The sequence below is a fragment of the Hordeum vulgare genome, chromosome 7H (genome assembly GCF_904849725.1).
Source record: "Hordeum vulgare subsp. vulgare chromosome 7H, MorexV3_pseudomolecules_assembly, whole genome shotgun sequence".
NCBI classification, from domain to species: Eukaryota; Viridiplantae; Streptophyta; class Magnoliopsida; order Poales; family Poaceae; genus Hordeum; species Hordeum vulgare.
Window position 1 is genome coordinate 132,173,148 of NC_058524.1, and position 21,510 is coordinate 132,194,657.

The window sequence follows — 21,510 nt, forward strand, 5'->3', positions numbered from 1 at the left end:
GCATTGCAAGTTTTGCTCGTTTTCTTGCTGATTTCATTTTTGTTGTGCTAGCTAGGTGTTTGATGAAATGCCTAAGCTAGAGAGAGTTCATCATTTGTTATGTATACATATGCAATTTGAGCTCAAATTTAATTATGATTTGTGGTTTTTTTAGTGTCGCGCGCCTTGTCCCCTTCCTCACCGCCGTCGATCGCCCCGTCACCGACACAACCTTGGTGAGCCTATTGTTTTTATTTACCAAAACAAATTTTGATTTGTATGATTTACATATTTACTTATATATAATTTTCTTATTGTGTAAGATTTTTTTATATGTATAGCGCCATGGTTTTGATATCCGTCCCCGTTGGCCCTCGTCCAGTCTATGATTCGGATGTGGTATATTATCTTTTATAACAACATATTTTCATTTCCTGATTATATGACAATTAATTACGCCGACCAACTTGACATAGATATTTTTATCTAGGAGGTACTGGAACCGGAAATGCTAATCGACCCTATTGTTGAGAAGTTACACTTAGTTGAACAAGAAAATGTTGGCCTGAAAGAAAGATTGAAAAAAACTGAAGAAAGGTTGGAAAAAACTGAAAGAGAGAAGATGACCTTGGAAAAGGTTCTTGCCGGTGTCGTCGATGGTCACAAGAGCGAGATGGATGCAATGCGCCTGAAGATTAGAAAGATTAGAAAATATGCAATTAGTAAAGAGGCTTGGTATCATTATGCCGTCGGGTCAATTGTTACCTTTGTTGCGATTTTGATCGCATTTGTTGTTGTTTTTCAATGCATTAATTAGAGAGAGTTTTTATGGTTGGTTTCAGTGTGTATTTTTATGAGAACTATATATGTATCACTATGCTACTTTGGTTTTAACGTGTGATGAACTTTTTGTATTAATTAATTAATTAATTTAGTCATGATGATTTAGCATAATGGTTTTTGATAAATTTATATAATGCAGATGAACCGGCAATGGATGTACAGTGATCGACGTCGTCCCGAATTCCTTAATGGCATGCATAGTTTTCTCAATGTGGCTGAGAAAAACAGGCAGAATGGATTTATTTTTTGTCCATGTAAAAAATGCCAGAATAAGAGGAATTTCCCTAACTCAAGAACCATACACACCCACCTGTTGCAAGAAGGCTTCATGCCCAGTTATTTCTGTTGGACCAAGCACGGAGAAAGAGGGGTTGTAATGGAAGACAATGAAGAAGAAGAGGATAATGATAACTATCCTATGTTCGGTGAACACGGTGATACTGAAATGGGGGAAGACGAGCCTGAACTTGAGGACATTGTTGATGAGTCTGATGATGATCTTCGTCAGGTCATTCGTGAAGAACAGATAAACTGCGCAAGTGAAAACGAGAGGTTGAAGTTGGAGCGCATGTTAGAAGATCACAAAAAATTGTTGTACCCAAATTGCAAAGATGGCCAGAAAAAGCTGGGCACCACCCTGGAATTGCTGCAATGGAAGGCAGAGAATGGAATATCTGACAAGGGATTTGAAAAGCTGCTGAAAATAATGAAGAAGATGCTTCCAAGAGATAACGTGCTGCCCTGCAGTACGTACGAAGCAAAGAAGGTTGTCTGCCCTCTAGGATTGGAAGTGCATAAGATACATGCATGCATCAATGACTGCATCCTCTACCGCGGTCAACACGAGAATTTAAATGCCTGCCCGGTATGCGGTGCATTTCGGTATAAGATCAGGCGAGATGACCCTGGTGATGTTGAGGGCGACGATCGCCCGAGGAAGAGGGTTCCTGCCAAGGTGATGTGGCATGCTCCTATAATACCACGGTTGAAACGTTTGTTCCGAAACAAAGAGCATGCCAAGTTGCTGCGATGGCACAAAGAAGACCGTAAGGAAGATGATATGCTGAGACAACCCGCTGATGGGTCGCAGTGGAGAAACATCGACGATAAGTACGAGGACTTTGCACGTGACGCAAGAAACTTAAGCTTTGGTCTAAGTACAGATGGACTGAATCCGTTTGGGGAGCAGAGTAGCAGTCATAGCACCTGGCCCGTGACTCTATGTATCTATAACCTTCCTCCTTGGTTATGCATGAAGCGTAAGTTCATTATGATTCCAGTGCTTATCCCAGGCCCGTCGCAACCCGGCAACAACATTGATGTGTACCTGAGGCCACTGGTTGATGAAATTTTAGAGTTGTGGGCTGACGAAGGTGTACGTGTGTGGGACGAGTACAAACAGGAGGAATTTGACCTACGAGGGTTGCTGTTTGTAACCATCAATGATTGGCCCGCTCTTAGTAACATCTCAGGACAATCAAACAAGGGATACAACGCATGCACACACTGTTTAGGCGAGACTGAAAGTATACATATAGGCAAGAATGTGTACCCGGGGCATCGTCGATTTCTTCCAGACAGGCATCCCGTAAGAAAGAAAGGAAAGCATTTCAAAGGCGAGGTAGATACACGGAGGAAGCCAACCCTCCCTAAAGGTACTGATATATATGACATGGTCAAAGATATAAAAGTAATCTTTGGTAAGGGTCCTGGCACACAATCTGTTCCGAATAACGCCGACAACCACATAGCCATGTGGAAGAAGAAATCTATATTCTGGGAACTACCCTATTGGAAATTCCTAGAGGTTCGCTCTGCGATCGACGTGATGCACGTGACGAAAAATATTTGCGTGAACCTGCTAAACTTATTGGGCGTGCATGGGAAGAAGTCGAGAGATACACCAAAAGCACGGGTGCACCACCAACGTATGCACGAACGAGACGACCTGATGAATCGAGGGAATTTCAAAGGTCCTGCCAGCTACGCTCTTACGAAGGAAGAGAAGGAGATCTTTTTCCAAGTCCTGAGCAGTATCAAGGTCCCGTCTGGCTACTCGTCGAACATAAAAGGAATACTAAACCTGGAAGAGAAAAAGTTCCAAAACCTAAAGTCTCATGACTGCCACGTGATCATGACCCAGTTACTTCCGATTGCATTGAGGGGGCTTCTGCCAGAAAACATGCGAGTACCCATTGTGAAGCTATGTGCATTCCTCAACGCAATTTCTCAGAAGGCAATCGATCCAGCAACTCTACCAAGTTTACAGAAGGACGTGGTCCAATGTCTTGTCAGCTTCGAGTTGGTGTTCCCACCAACCTTCTTCAATATTATGACGCACCTCATAGTTCACCTAGTCCAAGAGATTTCCGTTCTCGGTCCTGTATTCTTACACAATATGTTCCCCTTTGAGAGGTTCATGGGAGTCTTGAAGAATTATGTTAAAAACCGTGCTAGGCCAGAAGGAAGCATGGTCAAGGGCTATGAAACAGAGGAGGTCATTGAGTTTTGTGTTGACTTTATTCCTGACCTGAACCCGATCGGTGTTCCTCAGTCGCGCCATGAGGGGAGACTGCATGGAAAAGGCACGCTAGGAAAGAAATCAACAACATGTATGGACGAGCAATCTTTCACTCAAGCACACTACACAGTTCTAGTTAATTCCAGCTTGGCGGCTCCATATATCCAGGAACACAAGGATATTTTACGCTCGGAATACCCGGAGCAACCTGAAGATTTCATTGCTAAAGAACACGCGAAGACTTTCGGCGGTTGGTTGCAAAGACGTCTCATTAATGACAACATTGTTGAAGATGAGCTATACTTGTTGGCCAAGCAACCATCTTCGACTGTATTGACCTTTAAAGGGTACGAGATAAATGGTAACACATTTTACACGGCATACCAAGATAAAAAGAGCACCAACCAAAACAGTGGCGTCCGGTTTGATGCAAAAGACGACAACGGGCAAAGGGTCACATACTATGGTTACATAGAGCAGATATGGGAACTTGACTACGGACCTTCCTTTAAGGTCCCTTTGTTCTGGTGCAAATGGTTCAACCTGTCAGGCGTGAAGGTAGACCCAAAGTACGGAATGACAACAGTGGATCAGAAGAATTTTGGGTACGGCAATGATCAATTTGTCCTAGCCAATGATGTGGCTCAGGTTTTCTATGTGAAGGACATGTCTAGCAGACCGAGAAAAAGAAAAGATAAGGAAGCGAATACATCAGACGATGAGCCAAGGCGCCACATAGTTCTTTCAGGGAAAAGAAACATCGTGGGAGTCGAGGACAAGACAGACATGTCAGAAGATTACAATAAATTTGATGAAATTCCTCCCTTCAAAGTCAAAGATGATCCAAGCATCCCGTTAAATGATGAAGATACTCCATGGTTACGGCGCAATCAGAAGAAAGGCAAGAAGAAAAATAGATAGGGGGTGTTGTTGGTGATGTGTAATAATGTATTAAACCTTTTATGTAATTGTGTTGACCATTTTGATAAATATCAAAAATTTGACCAGTTTCCACTAAATTTGACCATTTTGATAAATATCATTTTTATTTTTTAAGTGTTAAAATGACATTTAGACAATTTGTAAACAAAATATCAGAAAATATAAATATGTTGTTATAATATTTGATTTTACAAAAGCTTTTGTTTATACAAAATTTTTGAGTCTATTTTGGACAATTAAATGACATTTAGACAATTTTTACACAAAATATGAGAAAATATAAATATGTTTTTATAAATATTTGATTTTACAATTTTTTGAGTCTACTTTGATTTTATAAATAAATGTAAAAGAAAACAGAAAAGGGAAACAAAAAAGAAAAATAAAAGAAGAAACAAGAAAAACAAAAAGGAAACAAAAACAAAAAGAAAACAGGAAACAGAAAAAAGGAAAAAAGAAAAAGGAAAAAAAACCTTTAGGACCGGTTTTTAACAACAACCGGTCCTAAAGGTGGGTTCGCCCAATTTTTGGACCTTTAGTACCGGTTTGTGTTAACAACCGGTGCTAAAGGGTCTTTAGGACCGGTTGTCAACACCAACCGGTGCTAAAGGCTTGTACATCGGCGTTTTCTAGTCCCTTTGCCGAAAAATTTCGCGCGTCTTCTCTCCTTCCCGGGCGAAGCCCTGCTCCGATTTTGCCCGACGTCCGACGTCCGCCTCCACGCCGCCGCCGCCGTGCTCGACCTCCGCGCCGCCTCGACCTCGACGTCGCCGCACGCCCCACGCCGTCCGCCGCCCCGACGCCGCCGCACGCCCCACGCCGTCCGCCGCCCCGACGCCGCCTCGACCTCGACGCCGCCGCACGCCCCACGCCGTCCGCCGCCTCCACGCCGCCCTCCTCGCCGTCGTCCGCCTCGCCGCCCCACGCCGTCCGCTGCCCCGACGCCGTCTGCCTCCGCCGCCCCCACGCCGTCGTCCGCCGCCCCGACGCCGTGCTCGCCTCCACGCCGCCACGCCGCCGTGCTCGCCTCCACGCCGCCCTCCTCGCCGCCGTCGCCTCCACGCCGCCGTCGCCTCCACGCCGCCCTTCTCGCATCCACGACGCCGTCTGCCTCCGCTGCTCCGGCGCCGTCGTCTCCCCGGCCTCCCCTGCCGTCGGCGCCGTCGTCTCCCCTAGCCGCCGCCGTCGACCTCTCCGGTAAATTCTTGTTAGTTTAGGGTTAGCAATAATTGCGTGTTGAAATATTTGCTAAGTTGGAAAAAATTATTAGTTAGAATTTTTTTGCTAAGTTAACCGGAAAGTTTTACGGAATCGTCGGAAAGTTTTATGGAATCGTCGGAAAGTGAATCGTCGGAATCGTCGGAAAGTTTTACGGAATCGTCGGAAAGTGAATCGTCGGAATCGTCGGAAAGTTTTACGGAATCGTCGGAAACTTTCCGACGATTCCGTAAAACTTTCCGACGATTCCGACTCCGACGATTCCGTAAAACTTTTCCGTAAACTTTCCGACGATTACGACTCCGACGATTCCGTAAAACTTTTCCGTAAACTTTTCGGTTCCGTAAAACTTTTCCGTAAATAATTTTGCTAAGTTAAATTCTTGTTACTAGCAGGTGTTGAGCTATGGATCCCCAAGAACCACATGATCCGCACGCCGATCAGCTCACGGAAATGGGTGAGGCGGAGAAGGAAAGATACATGTGCCAGATGATTTTTGAAGATGCAACGTCCATATATCATGATGACGACGGTGGACAGGCGTTTAGCAATCAATTTTTGAACGGCTCCGGTGACGGAGCTGAGAATATAGAAGATGTAATAGATGCAGAAGTGCCCTCCGGAACAAACTCTCCCAATGTATATCTCAAGTCACTGTTGACGCAACAATTAATTTGTATTGCACTTACTAACGAATCATTATTTTCCCGTTTAGGCGCCCTCCAGAACAGCTAGCGCAAGTACTGAGACAAAGTCGAAACGAGGCCCGGCCGCAAGGTTGAAAGATACTGCAAGGTACTCAATCGATAAAGTTGCTGCTGATGGCAAACCACTGGAACCCCCAGAAACTTATCGCAAATTTGTAAATGAGTGCGGAGTTGTTGTAAGAGACCTAGTCCCGATCAACTTAATAGAATGGAATAAGCGGAAGACCGGCGCCAACGTTGGAGCTACTTATGTCGATGACAGATTGAAAAGATTGCTTTGCGACACGGTCTGGCTAAATTTCAACGTAGCGGAAGATAAGAAGAAGAAAGTCGAGGAGTGGGCTTTGAAGAAGATGGCCACACAATTCCAGAGGTGGAAGAAAGACTTGTGGAAGAAATATAAGGACGAAGATCCAGTTTTCACTGGGCACCTAGTGAAGATAAGAGACGCTTGGCCTGATTTTAAGGCGTACAAGAAATGGGGTGTCTTTACATCCCGATCAGCCACAAATACGGAGAATGCGAAGAAGAAGAAATATCACCATATTTTGGGGTCAGGTGGCTACATGACTGCCCTGCCTAGGTGGCGACGCTATGAAGAGGCGCTTCTGAAAAGAAATATCATTCCACAGACACATGACTGGCCCGATAGGTCCAAGTTCTGGTTGTTCGCGCATGGGGAAACGTTGGACGCTGAGACTGGGATGATTGTTGCGGAGGGACCATGGTCGGAAAAAATAACACAAGTCGTATCAGATCTAGAGAAGGCAATAGAAGCTGTTCGAAAAGGAACTTTTGTTCCCGATAGAGAGAACGACGAGCTGACTAAGGCACTCGGGAACCCCGAAAAGTGGGGACGAACACGAGGCTTTGGAGCCACTACCCCGTGGAACCAAGGGTTTCCGGCGGACCTTGGCACTTACAGAAGCCGTGGTAGAAGCAAGAGGAAGGCGCTGGAACGGATATCGACATTAGAAGAAAAGGTGGCGTTTCTCTTGAAGAAAGGGGGACACCCTGTACCTGACACTGAAGAGGAGGAAGAAGATCCTGCACCTGACGCTGATCAGCAGCAATTAGAAGACGATCCTGTAGCAGATGCCGTCCCATCTCAGCATAGAAGCAGCGTGGGTTCCACGTAGCTGCAGCTAGAAGACGGTCCTGCAGTCGAACCGTCGGCGCCTCACTACCCCGTGGATGATATCACGGAGAAGAAAAACTGTGAGATACATATGCCAATGGGGAACATATCCTTCATGGTGGCGTCAGGCTATGCTTTACCGAATCAACCTGGAGCAACCTACCATGGTGGTCAGATTCCAGCATCCCATGCTCGTGTCGGGTTGTCAACAATTATGCCGGGATGCCAGTCAATTGAGCTTGATATTCCTGGAGGTGAAGGCGAGAAGACACTGGGAGAAATGGAGCTTGGTATCATCTTGTGGAAGAAGAAACACATCGTGTTTCCTAACGCGGCGCCAAGGCCACCGACTCCTCCAGGTACAAATGCACCATCTCCAACAATTACTGAATGTTGCACCACATGTAAGCCTATTTTTAATAGTTTTTTCACTTTCGTACAGAGAATGCACGACCTCCAAGTCCACCCCCCAACGCACCTCCAAGTCCACCCCACAACGAAGATTGGGAGCCCGAGGCCGAGAGTCCATCGCCCGTGCACTCCAGTGAGCCGACGGATGCGCCCACTACGGGTACGTCAAAGCGGAAGCTGCAGTTCAGAAGAAACGGGACTCCTCCCAAGAAGAGAGAAAGGAAACCCAAGAAAGTCAAGACTCCCCCGAAGTTACCAGGCCTGATGACTCCGGAGGAACTAGACGAGGCCGTGAAAGCCAAAAACAAAGCATGGTTCGCACGGTTTCCCCTGAAGCCCCCTCCAGACATCTGGAAGGAAACTCTGAAGAACATACCAAAGTGGAAAATTGAGCACACCATCGACAACTTATATTATCCTGAACCGCCGCCACCGCCGCCCCTTTCAGACTATGAACGGTACATTGAAAAGATGCACACCGCACAGATGAAGCAGGCGGAGCAGACGAAATGCGGGAAACAAGTTCCCCAGCTCGGACAACAAGAAGCACAGTCAATTGCCCGGTCAAGGTGTTATCTAACCAGGCTTCAGTGTCCGGTCCATGCATGGGCGACGTAGGTTACGCTGTTGCTGATGTGGTATATAAATATAAGCCCGAGCACCCTCTGGTCGAAAATCCTAGTGCTCTAACAACCCAACTATGGAATTTACATGTTTGGTACTTGGAGGCCGCAAGGCAAAAGAGAGACTGTATCATGGCGGCAGTTCAGGATCAACACTACTTCGGAGAGTACGGTGTGGAGGTTGGGTTCGATGAGTTTTTCCAGATGTACAATCAACGTGCCCTCGACAAAGCTATCGTCAGCTGCTACTGTTTGTAAGTGATTTATTTGTGTAATTTAATTATTTAGTTAAGCTCACGTTCATTGCCCGTATAATTATCACTCACGAGACATTCTTTTTGTACGCTACTATGCAGAATGAAGATTCGTGAATGCAGGCTGGCAGGAATCTGGGACTTTGGGTTCATTGACCCGTATTCGTTTCATCAAGAGACAATAGAAAAGTTCAACAAGGATACACCGGATGATTTGCCAAGGTTTTTGAAGCGACAAAGTACCAAAAAATAAATACTTTGGCCCTATGGATTCAAGTAAGTGTTACTGTCTTGTACATATTCCATTTTGCTTACCTGATGTTAAGTGTAATTGATGAGTATGCATGACTGCGTGTGTACACGTGCGCAGGTCCCACTTCATATTGTTCATCATTAGAATCAATCAAGGACAAGTTGAAGTGTGGGACCCGTTAACCTGGGACGCTGACACATGGAAGAGCGCGCGTCAGATGCTTCAAAGGTATATATATATCGGCCTCTTTCGTTCATCGGCCTCTTTTTCGTTCATTTCCTGATATCAAGTAAGTAATAATTAACTCTTGTATTCATTTTTCTTTGTCGGCCAGGGTTTGGCAAATGTTCATCAAGGAAGAACCCGGTACATGGGCAGACAAGCTCCACTTTCAGATTAACAGAGTAAGTAGTACTACGTACCCTGGTTTCAATACCATTACCATTATTTTGATTATTATTAATTTGACTGAATTATGTTCTCGTATATAGGGCGTCCCGCAACAACCACCGGGCACTGATTATTGTGGATACTACGTTTGCGAGTACATTCACAGGATTATCAATGAGAAATCCCGTACTTCCAGAAATCTAGAGGTACGTAACCGGATCTTCACAACTTTATTTATGTTGCCATCAATTATGTTTAGTTTTGTTCATAACTTAATTGTTTTCATCTACTTCTTTTAAAGCTGCAATGAAAGCGGGCGATGCTCAGACCAATCCAACGTTGCAAGGCAGGTGCAGAGGAATTGGCAGGATTTCTCCTCACGCAAGTCATAGATGAAGGCGGAGAATTTTTCCATCCTATGAACCAATAGCCAGCTCCCTTCTCTATGCAAGTATACAGCTATAGGAAACGAACTTCAAATTATGTAATGATAATCGGTCGAGTACTTCATGTTACATGTATATATGTACTTTTATTTGGTGCATCAACATTTAACCGCAAACACGGAATCGGAAACACTTAACCACAAACACGGAATCGGTGTTTCCGGATACGTGTTTCCGATTACGTGTTTCCGATTACGTGTTCGTAAAAAACAGAACACGGACACACGGAATCGGAAACACGGAATGGAAATACGGAATCGGAAAGACGTAAACGGAAATACGGAACCGGAAACACGTAAACGGAAACCCTGAAAATACGGAACACGGAAACACCGAAATACGGAATCGGAAACCCTGAAAAGAAAAGGAAAAAAAAAGCATTAGGACCGGTTGGTGTTACCAACCGGTTCTAAAGGTCCTCCGCCTGCGCGCACTCTTCGGCGCCCACGTGGAGGCCTTTAGCACCGGTTTGTAAGAGACCGGTGCTAAAGGGGGGGCCTTTAGTCCCGGATACGTAGCACCGGATGTGTATCCGGGTCCAAAGGCCCTTACCAACCGGTTCTAATACTCCTTTCTCCACTAGTGTGAATATAGATGGAGGAAGGTGATGGAGGTGTTGGTGAAGATGACGGAGGTGTTGGTGTAGATCGCCGTCACACGATGATGTCCCGGGCGGCGTTCCGGCGCCGCCGGGAGAGAGGGGGAGAGAGACCCCCTTCTTCTTCTCCTTCCTTGAACTCCTCCCTAGATGGGAGAAGGGTTTCCCCTGTGGTCCATGGTCTCCATGGCGGTGGAGGGGCGGGAGCCCCTCCGAGATTGGATCTCTCTCTGCGTCCTCCTGTTTCTGCGCTCCCAGATTCTGGCTTTCACCGTTTCTTAAATTCTCGGAGATCCGTAACTCCGATTGATGTGTCCTTTTAACAAGGTTTTATTCCGGATATTTTCTTTCTTGCGGGGAAAGAAGGGCCCCAAGCGCCTTAGGAATTGGTCACAAGCCTTCCAGGCGGGCCTGGGGGGGGGGGGGGTAGGGCGCGCCTCCTGGGCTTGCGACCCCCTCGGGCATCGTTTCGCGTTGATTCTTCTCCCCAAAAATCATAAATATTCCATAAAAAATCCCCGTAGGTTTTTTATTGCGTTTGGACTTCGTTTGGTATAGATATTTTGTGAAACAAAAAACATGCAACAAACAGGAACTGGCACTGGGCACTGGATCAATATGTTAGTCCCGAAAAATAGTATAAAAAGTTGCCAAAAGTATATGAAAGTTGTAGAATATTGGCATGAAACAATCAAAAATTATAGATACGACGGAGACGTATCAGCATCCCCAAGCTTAATTCCTGCTCGTCCTCGAGTAGTTAAATGATAAAAAAATAATTTTTGATGTGGAATGCTACCTAGCATAATCTTGATCATATAATCTAATCATGACATGAATACTAAAACACGAGTTATTCGAAGCACAAGTCTATCATTTGACATAAAAACAATAATATTTCAAGCATACTAATAAAGCAATCATGTCTTCTCAAAATATCATGGCCAAAGAAAGTTATCCCTACAAAATCATATACTCTGGCTATGCTCCATCTTCCCCACACAAGTATTAAATCATGCACAACCCCGGTTTTAGCCAAGCAATTGTTTCATACTTTAGTGTTCTCAAACCTTTTCAACTTTCGCGTAATACATGAGCGTGAGCCATGGACATGGCACTATAGGTGGAATAGAATATGGTGGTTGTGGAGAAGACAAAAAGGAGGAGATAGTCTCACATCAACTAGGCGTATCAACGGGCTATGGAGATGCCCATCAATAGATATCAATGTGAGTGAGCAGGGATTGCCATGCAACAGATGCACAAGAGCTATAAGTGTATGAGAGTTCAAAATGAAACTAGTGGGTGTGCATCCAACTCGCTTGCTCACGAAGACCTAGGGCAGTTTGAGGAAGCCCATCATTGGAATATACGAGCCAAGTTCTATAATGAAAATTTCCCACTAGTATATGAAAGTGACAACATAGGAGACTCTCTATCATGAAGATCATAGTGCTAATTTGAAGCACAAGTGTGGTAAAGGATAGTAGCATTGTCCCTTCTCTCTTTTCTCTCATTTTTAATTATTTTTTCTCTTCTTTTTTGGTGGGCTTCTTTGGCCTTTTTTTTATTTGGGCTTCATTGGCCTCTTTTATTACTTCCTCACATGGGACAATGCTCTAATAATGATGATCATCACACTTTTATTTACTTACAACTCAATATTTAGAACAAAATATGACTCTACATGAATGCCTGCGGCAGTGTACTGGGATGTGCAATGATCTAGCGTAGCAATGACATCTAAAAAGGACAAGCCATGAAAACATCATGCTAGCTATCTTACGATCATGCAAAACAATATGACAATGATGGTGCGTGTCATAATAAACGGAATGATGGAAGTTGCATGGAAATATATCTCGGAATGGCTATGGGAATGCCATAATAGGTAGGTATGGTTGCTGTTTTGAGGAAGGGTATATGGTGGGTGTAATGCACCGGCGAAAGTTGCACGGTACTAGAGAGGCTAGCAATGGTGGAAGGGTGAGAGTGCGTATAATCCATGGACTCAACATTAGTCATAAAGAACTCACATACTTATTGCAAAAGTCTATTAGTCATCGAAACAAGGTACTACACGCATGCTCCTAGGGGAAGGGTTGGTAGGAGTTAACCATCGCGCGATCCTGACCTCCACACAAAGGATGACAATCAATAAATAAATCATGCTCCGACTTCGTCACATAACGGTTCACCATACGTGCATGCTACGGGAATCACAAACCTTAACACAAGTATTTCTACGAATACACAATTACTCACTAGCATGACTCTAATATCACATCTTCATGTCGCAAAACTATTGCAAGGAATCAAACATATCATATTCAGTGATCTACAAGTTTTATGTAGGATTTTATGACTAACCACGTGAATGACCAACTCCTGTTAACTCTCTAAATAGGTATAAGTGAAGCATGAGAGTTTAACTCTTTCTACAAAAGATATGCCCCGCTCTAACAAATATAAGTGAAGCAAAAGAGCATTCTACAAATGGCGGTTTTCTATGTGTAGGGAAACAGGCAATCCAAACTTCAAATGATATAAGTGAAGCACATGAAGCATTCTATAAGGCCATACTCAAAAGATATAAGTTAAGTGCAAAGAGCATTCTATAAATCAACCAAGGACTATCTCATACCAGCATGGTGCATAAAAGAAAAAGGGAAAATAAACACAAAAGACGCTCCAAGCATTTGCACATATCATGTGACGAATAAAAATATAGCTCCGAGTAAAATTACCGATAGATTGTAGACAAAAGAGGGGATGCCTTCCGGGGCATCCCCAAGCTTAGACGCTTGATCTTCCTTGAATATTACCTTGGGGTGCCTTGTGCATCCCCAAGCTTAGGCTCTTGCCTCTCCTTATTCCTTCATCCATCGTGGTCTCACCCAAAACTTGAAAACTTCAATCACACAAAAGTCAACAAAACCTTCGTGAGATCCGTTAGTATAATAAAGTAAATCACCACTTTAAGTACTGTTGTGAACTCATTCCAAATTTATATTAGCATTATATCTACTGTAATACAACTTCACCATGGTTCATACCCCCCGATACTACCCATAGATGCATCAACATAAGAGAACAATGCAAAGAAAACAGAATCTGTCAAAAACAGAACATTCTGTAGTAATCTGAACTTATACCATACTTATGATACTCCAACAATTCTGAAAAAATTATGATAATTAAGGAAATTTGTACATAAATCAGCAGAAAAAAGAATCAACTCAATAGCACTCTCTGTATAGAAATAAGAAATGATTTTGTGAGTGCAAAGTTTCTGTCTTTTTCAGCATGATCAAACAACTATCACCCAAACTAATCATAAAGGCTTTACTTGGCACATTATTTTTTATAATACAATGGAATTGTACAAGGGTATAATTATTTTTGCGAGAAATTTCCGTGAAAAATTCTACATTGTTTCCATGAGCATGAACACAAGTGTTCAAGGTCGACCCTCACTTCCGCAATGCATCACCTTTCAATCGCCTCTCTTTTTGAAAAGGTTTTAAGTTCCCCTCTATATTTTTTTGTTTTTAAACTAAATAAAAGCACTCAACAGAAATAAATGACTCTCTAAAACTTCCGGGTTGTCTCCCAGGCAGCGCTTTCTTTAAAGCCATTAAGCTAGGCATAAAGTGCTCAAGTAATGGATCCACCCGGATCCCAAGGTATATCAAAGCCAATTTTAATTAACAATGATCTGTAATTTAGTAGTGAGCACAAGGTAACATATATCATGCAATGACGAAGTCTAATTCTCTTCCTATGCATTTGCATGTCATAAAAGAACAATTCATGCACATCAAGTAAAGGCCAATACATAGCATAAGCAGTTTCTTGCAATTTTATCGTATTGGAAACATAGAGAGGTGGAGATGTAGTTCCTCTCTCATAATAATTGCAAGTAGGAGCAGCAAGCACATGCATATTATATTCATCTAAATCATCATGTGTAATAGTAGAAGGCTACCCATCTATGTAATCCCTAATAAGAGCAAACTTCTCCGATATAGTGTAGTTGGGAGAGTTCAAAAGGATAATAGGACTATCATAAGTGGGTGCGATAGCAACAATTTCATGTTTAACATAAGGAACTATAGCAAGTTCATCTTCATAAGCATCATTCATATTGGCATCATGGCCACAAGCACAGCAAGCATCAAGTTCATCAAAAAGGGATATTTCAAACGAATCCAAGGGATCATAGCAATCAACATAGCATTCATCCTTGAGTAAGAACGAAGGGGAATTAAACAATGTATGAGTTGAAGAGTTACTCTCATTAGAAGGTGGGCACAGGTAGCTAGTCCGCTCTTCCTCCTTTTGTTCTTCGCTCTCCTTGTCATCTTTTTCATCTAATGAGCTCACAGTTTTATCATTTTCTTCTTCCATAGTTTCCTGCAAAATATTAGTCTCTTCTTGGGCAGCGTATAATTTCTCCATAAATCGATCAATATGGGCATTATATTCACAATTAGTACTCCCTCCGTCCCAAAATTCTTGTCTTACATTTGTCTATATATGAATGTATCTAGTCACATTTTAGTATTTGGATACATTCATTTTTAGACAGACCTAAGACAAGAATTTTGGGACGGAGGGAGTAGAACAATAAGGAAGCATAACCAAATTTTCAGATCGGTAAGCATCATCATCATTATCATCACACCTTTCGAACAGAGCTTCAATTTCATAAGCACCCATAAAAGCAACAAACTCTTCTATTTGTTCCACATCATAATAATCATATATACCATTAGCATAAGAAGCCAAGGTTTCATTAGCATTAAATTTACAAGAAAAGGGAAGGTGTTTAGCCTTCATCCTAGAGCAACAAGTAGTATCATATCTCGAGCATAGCTCCCAAGCATACCATTTCAACATATGAATTTTATCCCATAATAGTTTCCCTTTTTGAGTCAAGCGATAATCCCTAAAGTATTCACGTTGATCCAAGGTGTATCCCATTATATAATTTAATGGGGTTTTCTCAGGATCATTAAAGAAGTGCATAATATTTTCCACATAACGAGCATCGAGGGTTTTAGGAGGTTTCCCATCTTCATGAGTAGCAAGTACACCTAATTTTTTTGGTATTTCGTGTTCCATATCCATAACTAAAGATAGAGAACAACTTGGAACAGCAAATAAATCAACTTAGTGATAAAGCAAACAAGCACACACGAGAATATTCACCCCACTCTATTGCTCCCCGGCAACGGCACCAGAAAAAGGTCTTGATAACCCACAAGTATAGGGGATCAATTGCAGCCTTTCTTGATAGGTAAGAGTGTCGAACCCAACGAGGAGCTAAAGGTAGGACAAGTATTCTCTCAAGTTCTATCGACCACGGATACAACTCTACGCACACTTTACGTTCGCTTTACCTAGAACAAGTATGAAACTAGAAGTACTTTGTAGGTGTAATAGGATAGGTTTGCAAGAAAATAAAGAACACGTAAATAAAAACTAGGGGCTGTTAGATAAATAAACAATTACGTTAGTTTAACGAGTGTGGAAAACTGGTGGTAGGAGTTGCGGAATTGTCCCTAAGCAATTGACTATGTTACTAGACCGATAACAAGTTTTATGTGGGAGAGGCCACTTCTAGCATGTCATCCCTTACTTGGAATTCTATGCACTTATTATTGGAACTAATAGCAAGCATCCGCAACTACTAACATTCAATAAGGTAAAACCCAACCATAGTAATAAGATATATTGGCCCCCCTTCAATCCCGTATGCATCAATTTCTATGCTAGGCTGAAGCTTCTGTCACCCTTCCCCTCCAATACATAGTCCTATCAACATACTACTAACCCTATGGTGTGATCCATGCACGCGCTCATATGATGGGCACCAAAGTACAGCAACATAAACACAAGAAAATTAAACCAATCATAGCAATTCATCAATCACCGATAGGACAACGAAAATCTACTCACACAACATAGGATGGCAACACATCATTGGATAATAATATGAAGCATAAAGCACCATGTTCAAGTAGAGGGTACAGCGGGTTGCGGGATAGTGGACCGCTGAAAATAGATGGGGGAAGGTGATGGAGGTGTTGGTGAAGATGACAGAGGTGTTGGTGTAGATCGCCGTCACACGATGAAGTACCGGGCGGCGTTCCGGCGCCGCCTGGAGAGAGGGGGAGAGAGCCCCCTTCTTATTCTTCTTCCTTGACCTTCTCCCTAGATGGGAGAAGGGTTTCCCCTCTGGTCCATGGTCTCCATGGCAGCGGAGGGGCCAGATTCTCGCTTTCACCATTTCTTAAATTTCCGGAGATCCGTAACTACGATTGAGGTGTACTTTTAACACGATTTTATTCCGGATATTATCTTTCTTGTGGCGAAAGAAGGGCCCCAACCGCCTTAGGGATTGGTCACAAGCCTGCCGCCTCCTGGGCTTGTGACCCCCTCGGGCATCGTTTCGCGTTGATTCTTCTCCCCAAAAATCATAAATATTCCATAAAAAATCCCCGTAGGTTTTTTATTGCGTTTGGACTTTGATACGTCCATTTTGCATCATGCTTTCATGTTGATATTTATCGCTTTTTGGGCTGTTATTACACTTCACGGTACAATACTTATGCCTTTTCTCTCTTATGTTGCAAGGCTTAAATGAAGAGGGTGAATGCAGGCAGCTGGAATTCTGGCCTGAAAAAGGAGCAAGTTTGAGATACCTATTCTGTGCAACTCCAAAAGCCGTGAAAATCAACAAGGATTTTTTTGGGATTTATAAAAAATACTGGGCCGAAGAAGTACCAGATGGGCGCCAGCACGAGACCACAAGCCTGCTAGGCGCGGCCCCCCCCTTGGCCGCGCCTAGGGCTTGTGGGCTCCCACTTGGCCCTCTGGCTCCCCCCTTTTGCTACAAGAAGGGTTTCGTTCCAAAAAAAATCAGGAGGAGGCTTTTCGGAGGATTCGTCGCCGCCATGAGGCGGAATTTGAGCAGAACCAATCTAGAGCTCCGGCAGAACGATCCTGCCGGGGAAACTTCCCTCCCGGAGGGGGAAATCGTCGCCATCGTCATCACCAACACTCCTCTCATCGGAGGGGACTCATCACCATCAACATATTCATCAACACCATCTCATCTCCAAACCCTAGTTCATCTTTTGTAACCAATCTCCGTCTCGCGACTCCGATTGGTACTTATAAGGTTGCTAGTAGTGTTAATTACTCTTTGTAGTTGATGCTAGTTGGATTACTTGGTGGAAGAGTTTATGTTCAGATCTTTGATGCTACTCATTACCTCTCTGGTCATGAATATGATTATGCTTTGTGAGTAGTTACTTTTGTTCCTGAGGACATGGGATAAGTCATGCTATAAGTAGTCACATGAATTTGGTATTCGTTCGATATTTTGATGTGTTGTATGTTGTTTTTCCTCTAGTGGTGTTATGTGAACATGGACTACATAACACTTCACCATCATTTGGGCCTAGATGAAGGCATTGGGAAGTAGTAAGTAGATGATGGGTTGCTAGAGTGACAGAAGCTTAAACCCTAGTTTATGTGTTGCTTCGTAAGGGGCTGGTTTGGATCCACTAGTTTAATGCTATGGTTAGACTTTGTCTTAATTCTTCTTTCGTAGTTGCGGATGCTTGCGAGAGGGGTTAATCATAAGTGGGATGCTTGTCCAAGTAAGGACAGTACCCAAGCGCTGGTCCACCCACATATCAAACTATCAAAGTAGCGAACGCAAATCATATGAACGTGATGAAAACTAGCTTGACAAAAATTCCCATGTGTCCTCAGGAGCGTTTTACCTCCTATAAGACTTTGTCCAGGCTTGTCCCTTTCTACAAAAGGGATTGGGCCACTTTGCTGCACCGTTGGTACTTTTGTTACTTGCTACTTGCTACGAATCATCTCACCGCACAACTACTTGTTACCGATAATTTCAGTGCTTGCAGATATTACCTTGCTGAAAACCACTTGTCAGATCCTTCTGCTCCTCGTTGGATTCGACACTCTTACTTATAGAAAGGACTATGATAGATCCCCTATACTTGTGGGTCATCAGACTTCGTTTGGTATGGATATTCTGCGAAACAAAAAACATGCAACAAACAGGAACTGGCACTGGGCACTCGATCAATATGTTAGTCCCAAAAATAGTATAAAAAGTTGCCAAAAGTATATTAAAGTTGTAGAATATTGGCATGAAACAATCAAAAATTATAGATACGATGGAGACGTATCACACGACGGCATGGTGGTGATGGAGCTACATGGAACTCCGACAGGACTTTGCCAAGCACCGCGGAGGACGAGGAAGGAGAGAGGTAGGGCTGCGCCGATAGAGAGAGAGAGTTCTTGTCTCAAAACAGCCCCAACTCATGGGTATATATAGGAGGAGAGGGAGGAGGGTGCGCCACCTCTAGGGTTCCCACCCTAGGGGTGGCGGAAGTCCCATCTGGCGCCAGCAGGTGGCGGCCAGGGCAGAGAGAGGAGGGGTGGCGCGCCAGGTGGGCCTGGGCCCCCTCGTGTGCTTGGGTCGGGTGGGGACGCACCAACCCACCAAGGAGCTGGTTCCCTTCCACACTTGGCCCATGTAGCCTCCCGGGGATGGTGGCCCCTCCTGGCGGACCCCCGGAACCCTTCTGGTGGTCCCGGTACGTTACCGATGACGCCCGAAACATTTCTGGTGTCCAAAATCTCACTTCCTATATATAAATCTTTACCTCCGGGCCATTCTGGAGCTCCTCGTGACGTCCGAGATCTCATCTAGGACTCCGAACAACCTTCGGTAACCACGTACCCTGTTTCCCTATAACCCTAGCGTCATCGAACCTTAAGTGTGTAGACCCTACGGGTTCGGGAGACGTGCAAACATGACCGAGACATCTCTCCGGCCAATAACCAACATCGGTGTCTGGATATCCATGTTGGTTCCCACATGTTCCACGATGATATCATCGGATGAACCACGATGTCAAGGATTCAATCAATCTCGTATGCAATTCCCTTTTTCTATCGGTATGATACTTGCCCGAGATTCGATCATCGGTATCCCTATACCTTGTTCAATCTCGTTAACGGCAAGTCTCTTTACTCGTTCCATAGCACATCATCCCGTGACTAACTCCTTAGTCACATTGAGCTCATTATGATGATGTTCTACCGAGTGGGCCCAGAGATACCTCTCGGTCACACGGAGTGACAAATCCCGGTCTCGATTTGTACCAACTCAACAGACACTTTCGGAGATAACCGTAGTGCATCTTTTTAGTCACCCAGTTACGTTGTGACATTTGATACACCCAAAGCACTTCTACGGTATCCGGGAGTTGCACAATCTCATGGTCCAAGGAAATGATACTTGACACTAGAAAAGCTTTAGCAGACGAACAACACGATCTAGTGCTATGCTTAGGATTGGGTCTTGTCCATCACATCATTCTCCTAATGATGTGATCCCGTTATGAACAACATCCAATGTCCATGATGAGGAAACCATGATCATCTGTTGATCAATGAGCTAGCCAACTAGAGGCTTACTAGGGACATATTGTGATCTATATATTCACACATGTATTACTGCTTCCGGTTAATACAATTATAGTATGAACAATAGACAATTATCATGAACAAGGAAATATAATAATAACTACTTTATTATTGCCCCTAGGGCATATTTCCAACACCCACTTGCCTTATTTGTAATATATTCCATGTTTGAACCTTCAATGTATGCCATCATGTGTTTTGAGTAGAGATAATCTTTGCTTTATATCATTCATCATGGCATCATACCATCATTTCATATGTTGCATCATGCTTTGGTTGAAGGGATATGTTGTATGGTGTTCTTGCAAGTGAGAGTGTGTGTGGATCCCCCCTAAAAAAACCTTTTGCAAACTTTTCAAAACCCCTCTTAATTTCAATAATAGAGACGTGTGGTTTGTTACTTGCTCTAATCACTTATGAAAAATGTCCTATAGTTGTCAAATATTTTGTAGGTTATTTTAAAAATAGCTCTGGCCCATGTGTGATATTTTTCCTTTTGAGTCTTTTGCAAAAATCAGATCCTATAGTATTGTTTTGGGTGATTTAATTGTTAGCTCTAAAAAATGCCATAGCATTTTTTTATTAATTAGAGCTTGATTTTGTGAGTTCAAAACTTCTCTCCTTTCTCTCAAATTCCCTTTCAAACTCCTGGCATTTATTTCTCTTGGGGCTGTTTTAAGTTAAATAAGACCCCCCCCCTTTGGTTTGCTTCTGGGTGACAGAGAGACGGAGCCCAGGTGGCCCAGTCCAGCACTACACCAGCCGGCCCAGCAGCAGCGAGCCGTAGCCTAGCCAGCCATGCGCTCGCCCGCATCGCCCTCCTCCTATGTACGGCAGCAGACCGGTCAGTGCCATGTCGCCTTCCGACCGATTCGACAGCCGGAGAGTGCCCGAGTGACCTATAAGAGTTGTCCAAGCCCTAGACCCGAGACCCCTCGACCAATTCCCTCCTTCTACTCGTCGCGCCGCCACACGTAAGGCATCTCCCTAGCCGTGTCGTCGCCATGCTCCCCATGCACCGGCCGAGCGCAAGCTCGTGCTCGAGCTACCCTCCCCGCGCGTCCCCGACATCACCGCTGCCATGGATCGAAGACTGGTAGCAGCCCTGTCGTCCCCTTCGCCTTTGCATGGGACGCCGACGAGCCAAAGCCCCTCAATTGCGAGATCAACTTTGTCCTCATCTCGGGCAGAGGTGCACCGGGACCTTTGCCACGTTGTCGCCACGTCCCCGACCGTTTCTCCACGTCTATGGTAAAGAGGTGACCTCGGCCTTCCTCCTTGCCGCATCTCACCATCAGTGGATCCTCATAGGCTGCGCCGTGTCCGTGCCTTTTCCGTGCACCCCGTGCTTCGGGCGCGAACCTCTGAAGATTTTATTTAGAGAAGTACCTGATCGGGCCTCCGCATCGTAGCCCATCCTGCCTGCCCGCGCGCACCCCCATATCCTCCTAGCACCTCGTCGCGTGTGCTGCAACCCCTCTGCTTGTGCCTCGTAAACCCAGCGGAGCCTAGAGGAGCGAGTTCCCACACACCACCTTGCCATGTGCCCCTTGCTGTGATAGCCACGGGAATGAAGTTACCTCGAGGTTGCGCATCCCCGCCGCAGTCCAGCTGCCCTGGTGATCGCCGCCGTTGCCGCCGGCG

The 21,510-nt window shown here is 44.3% G+C and overlaps 1 protein-coding gene across 1 annotated transcript in view; it reads left to right on the forward strand.

The window, feature by feature from the left end:
* Nucleotides 1-976: 976 nt before the first annotated feature.
* The window catches only part of LOC123408480, a 94,798-nt gene continuing 74,264 nt past the window's right edge, over nt 977-21,510 (forward strand). Inside the window, exons 1-5 of the mRNA XM_045101582.1 lie at nt 977-2,012; nt 2,115-2,633; nt 2,766-3,531; nt 3,658-4,228; nt 4,896-5,276. Coding sequence (XP_044957517.1) covers nt 977-2,012; nt 2,115-2,633; nt 2,766-3,531; nt 3,658-4,228; nt 4,896-5,276 — 3,273 coding nt within the window. The remainder of the gene's footprint in view (nt 2,013-2,114; nt 2,634-2,765; nt 3,532-3,657; nt 4,229-4,895; nt 5,277-21,510) is intronic.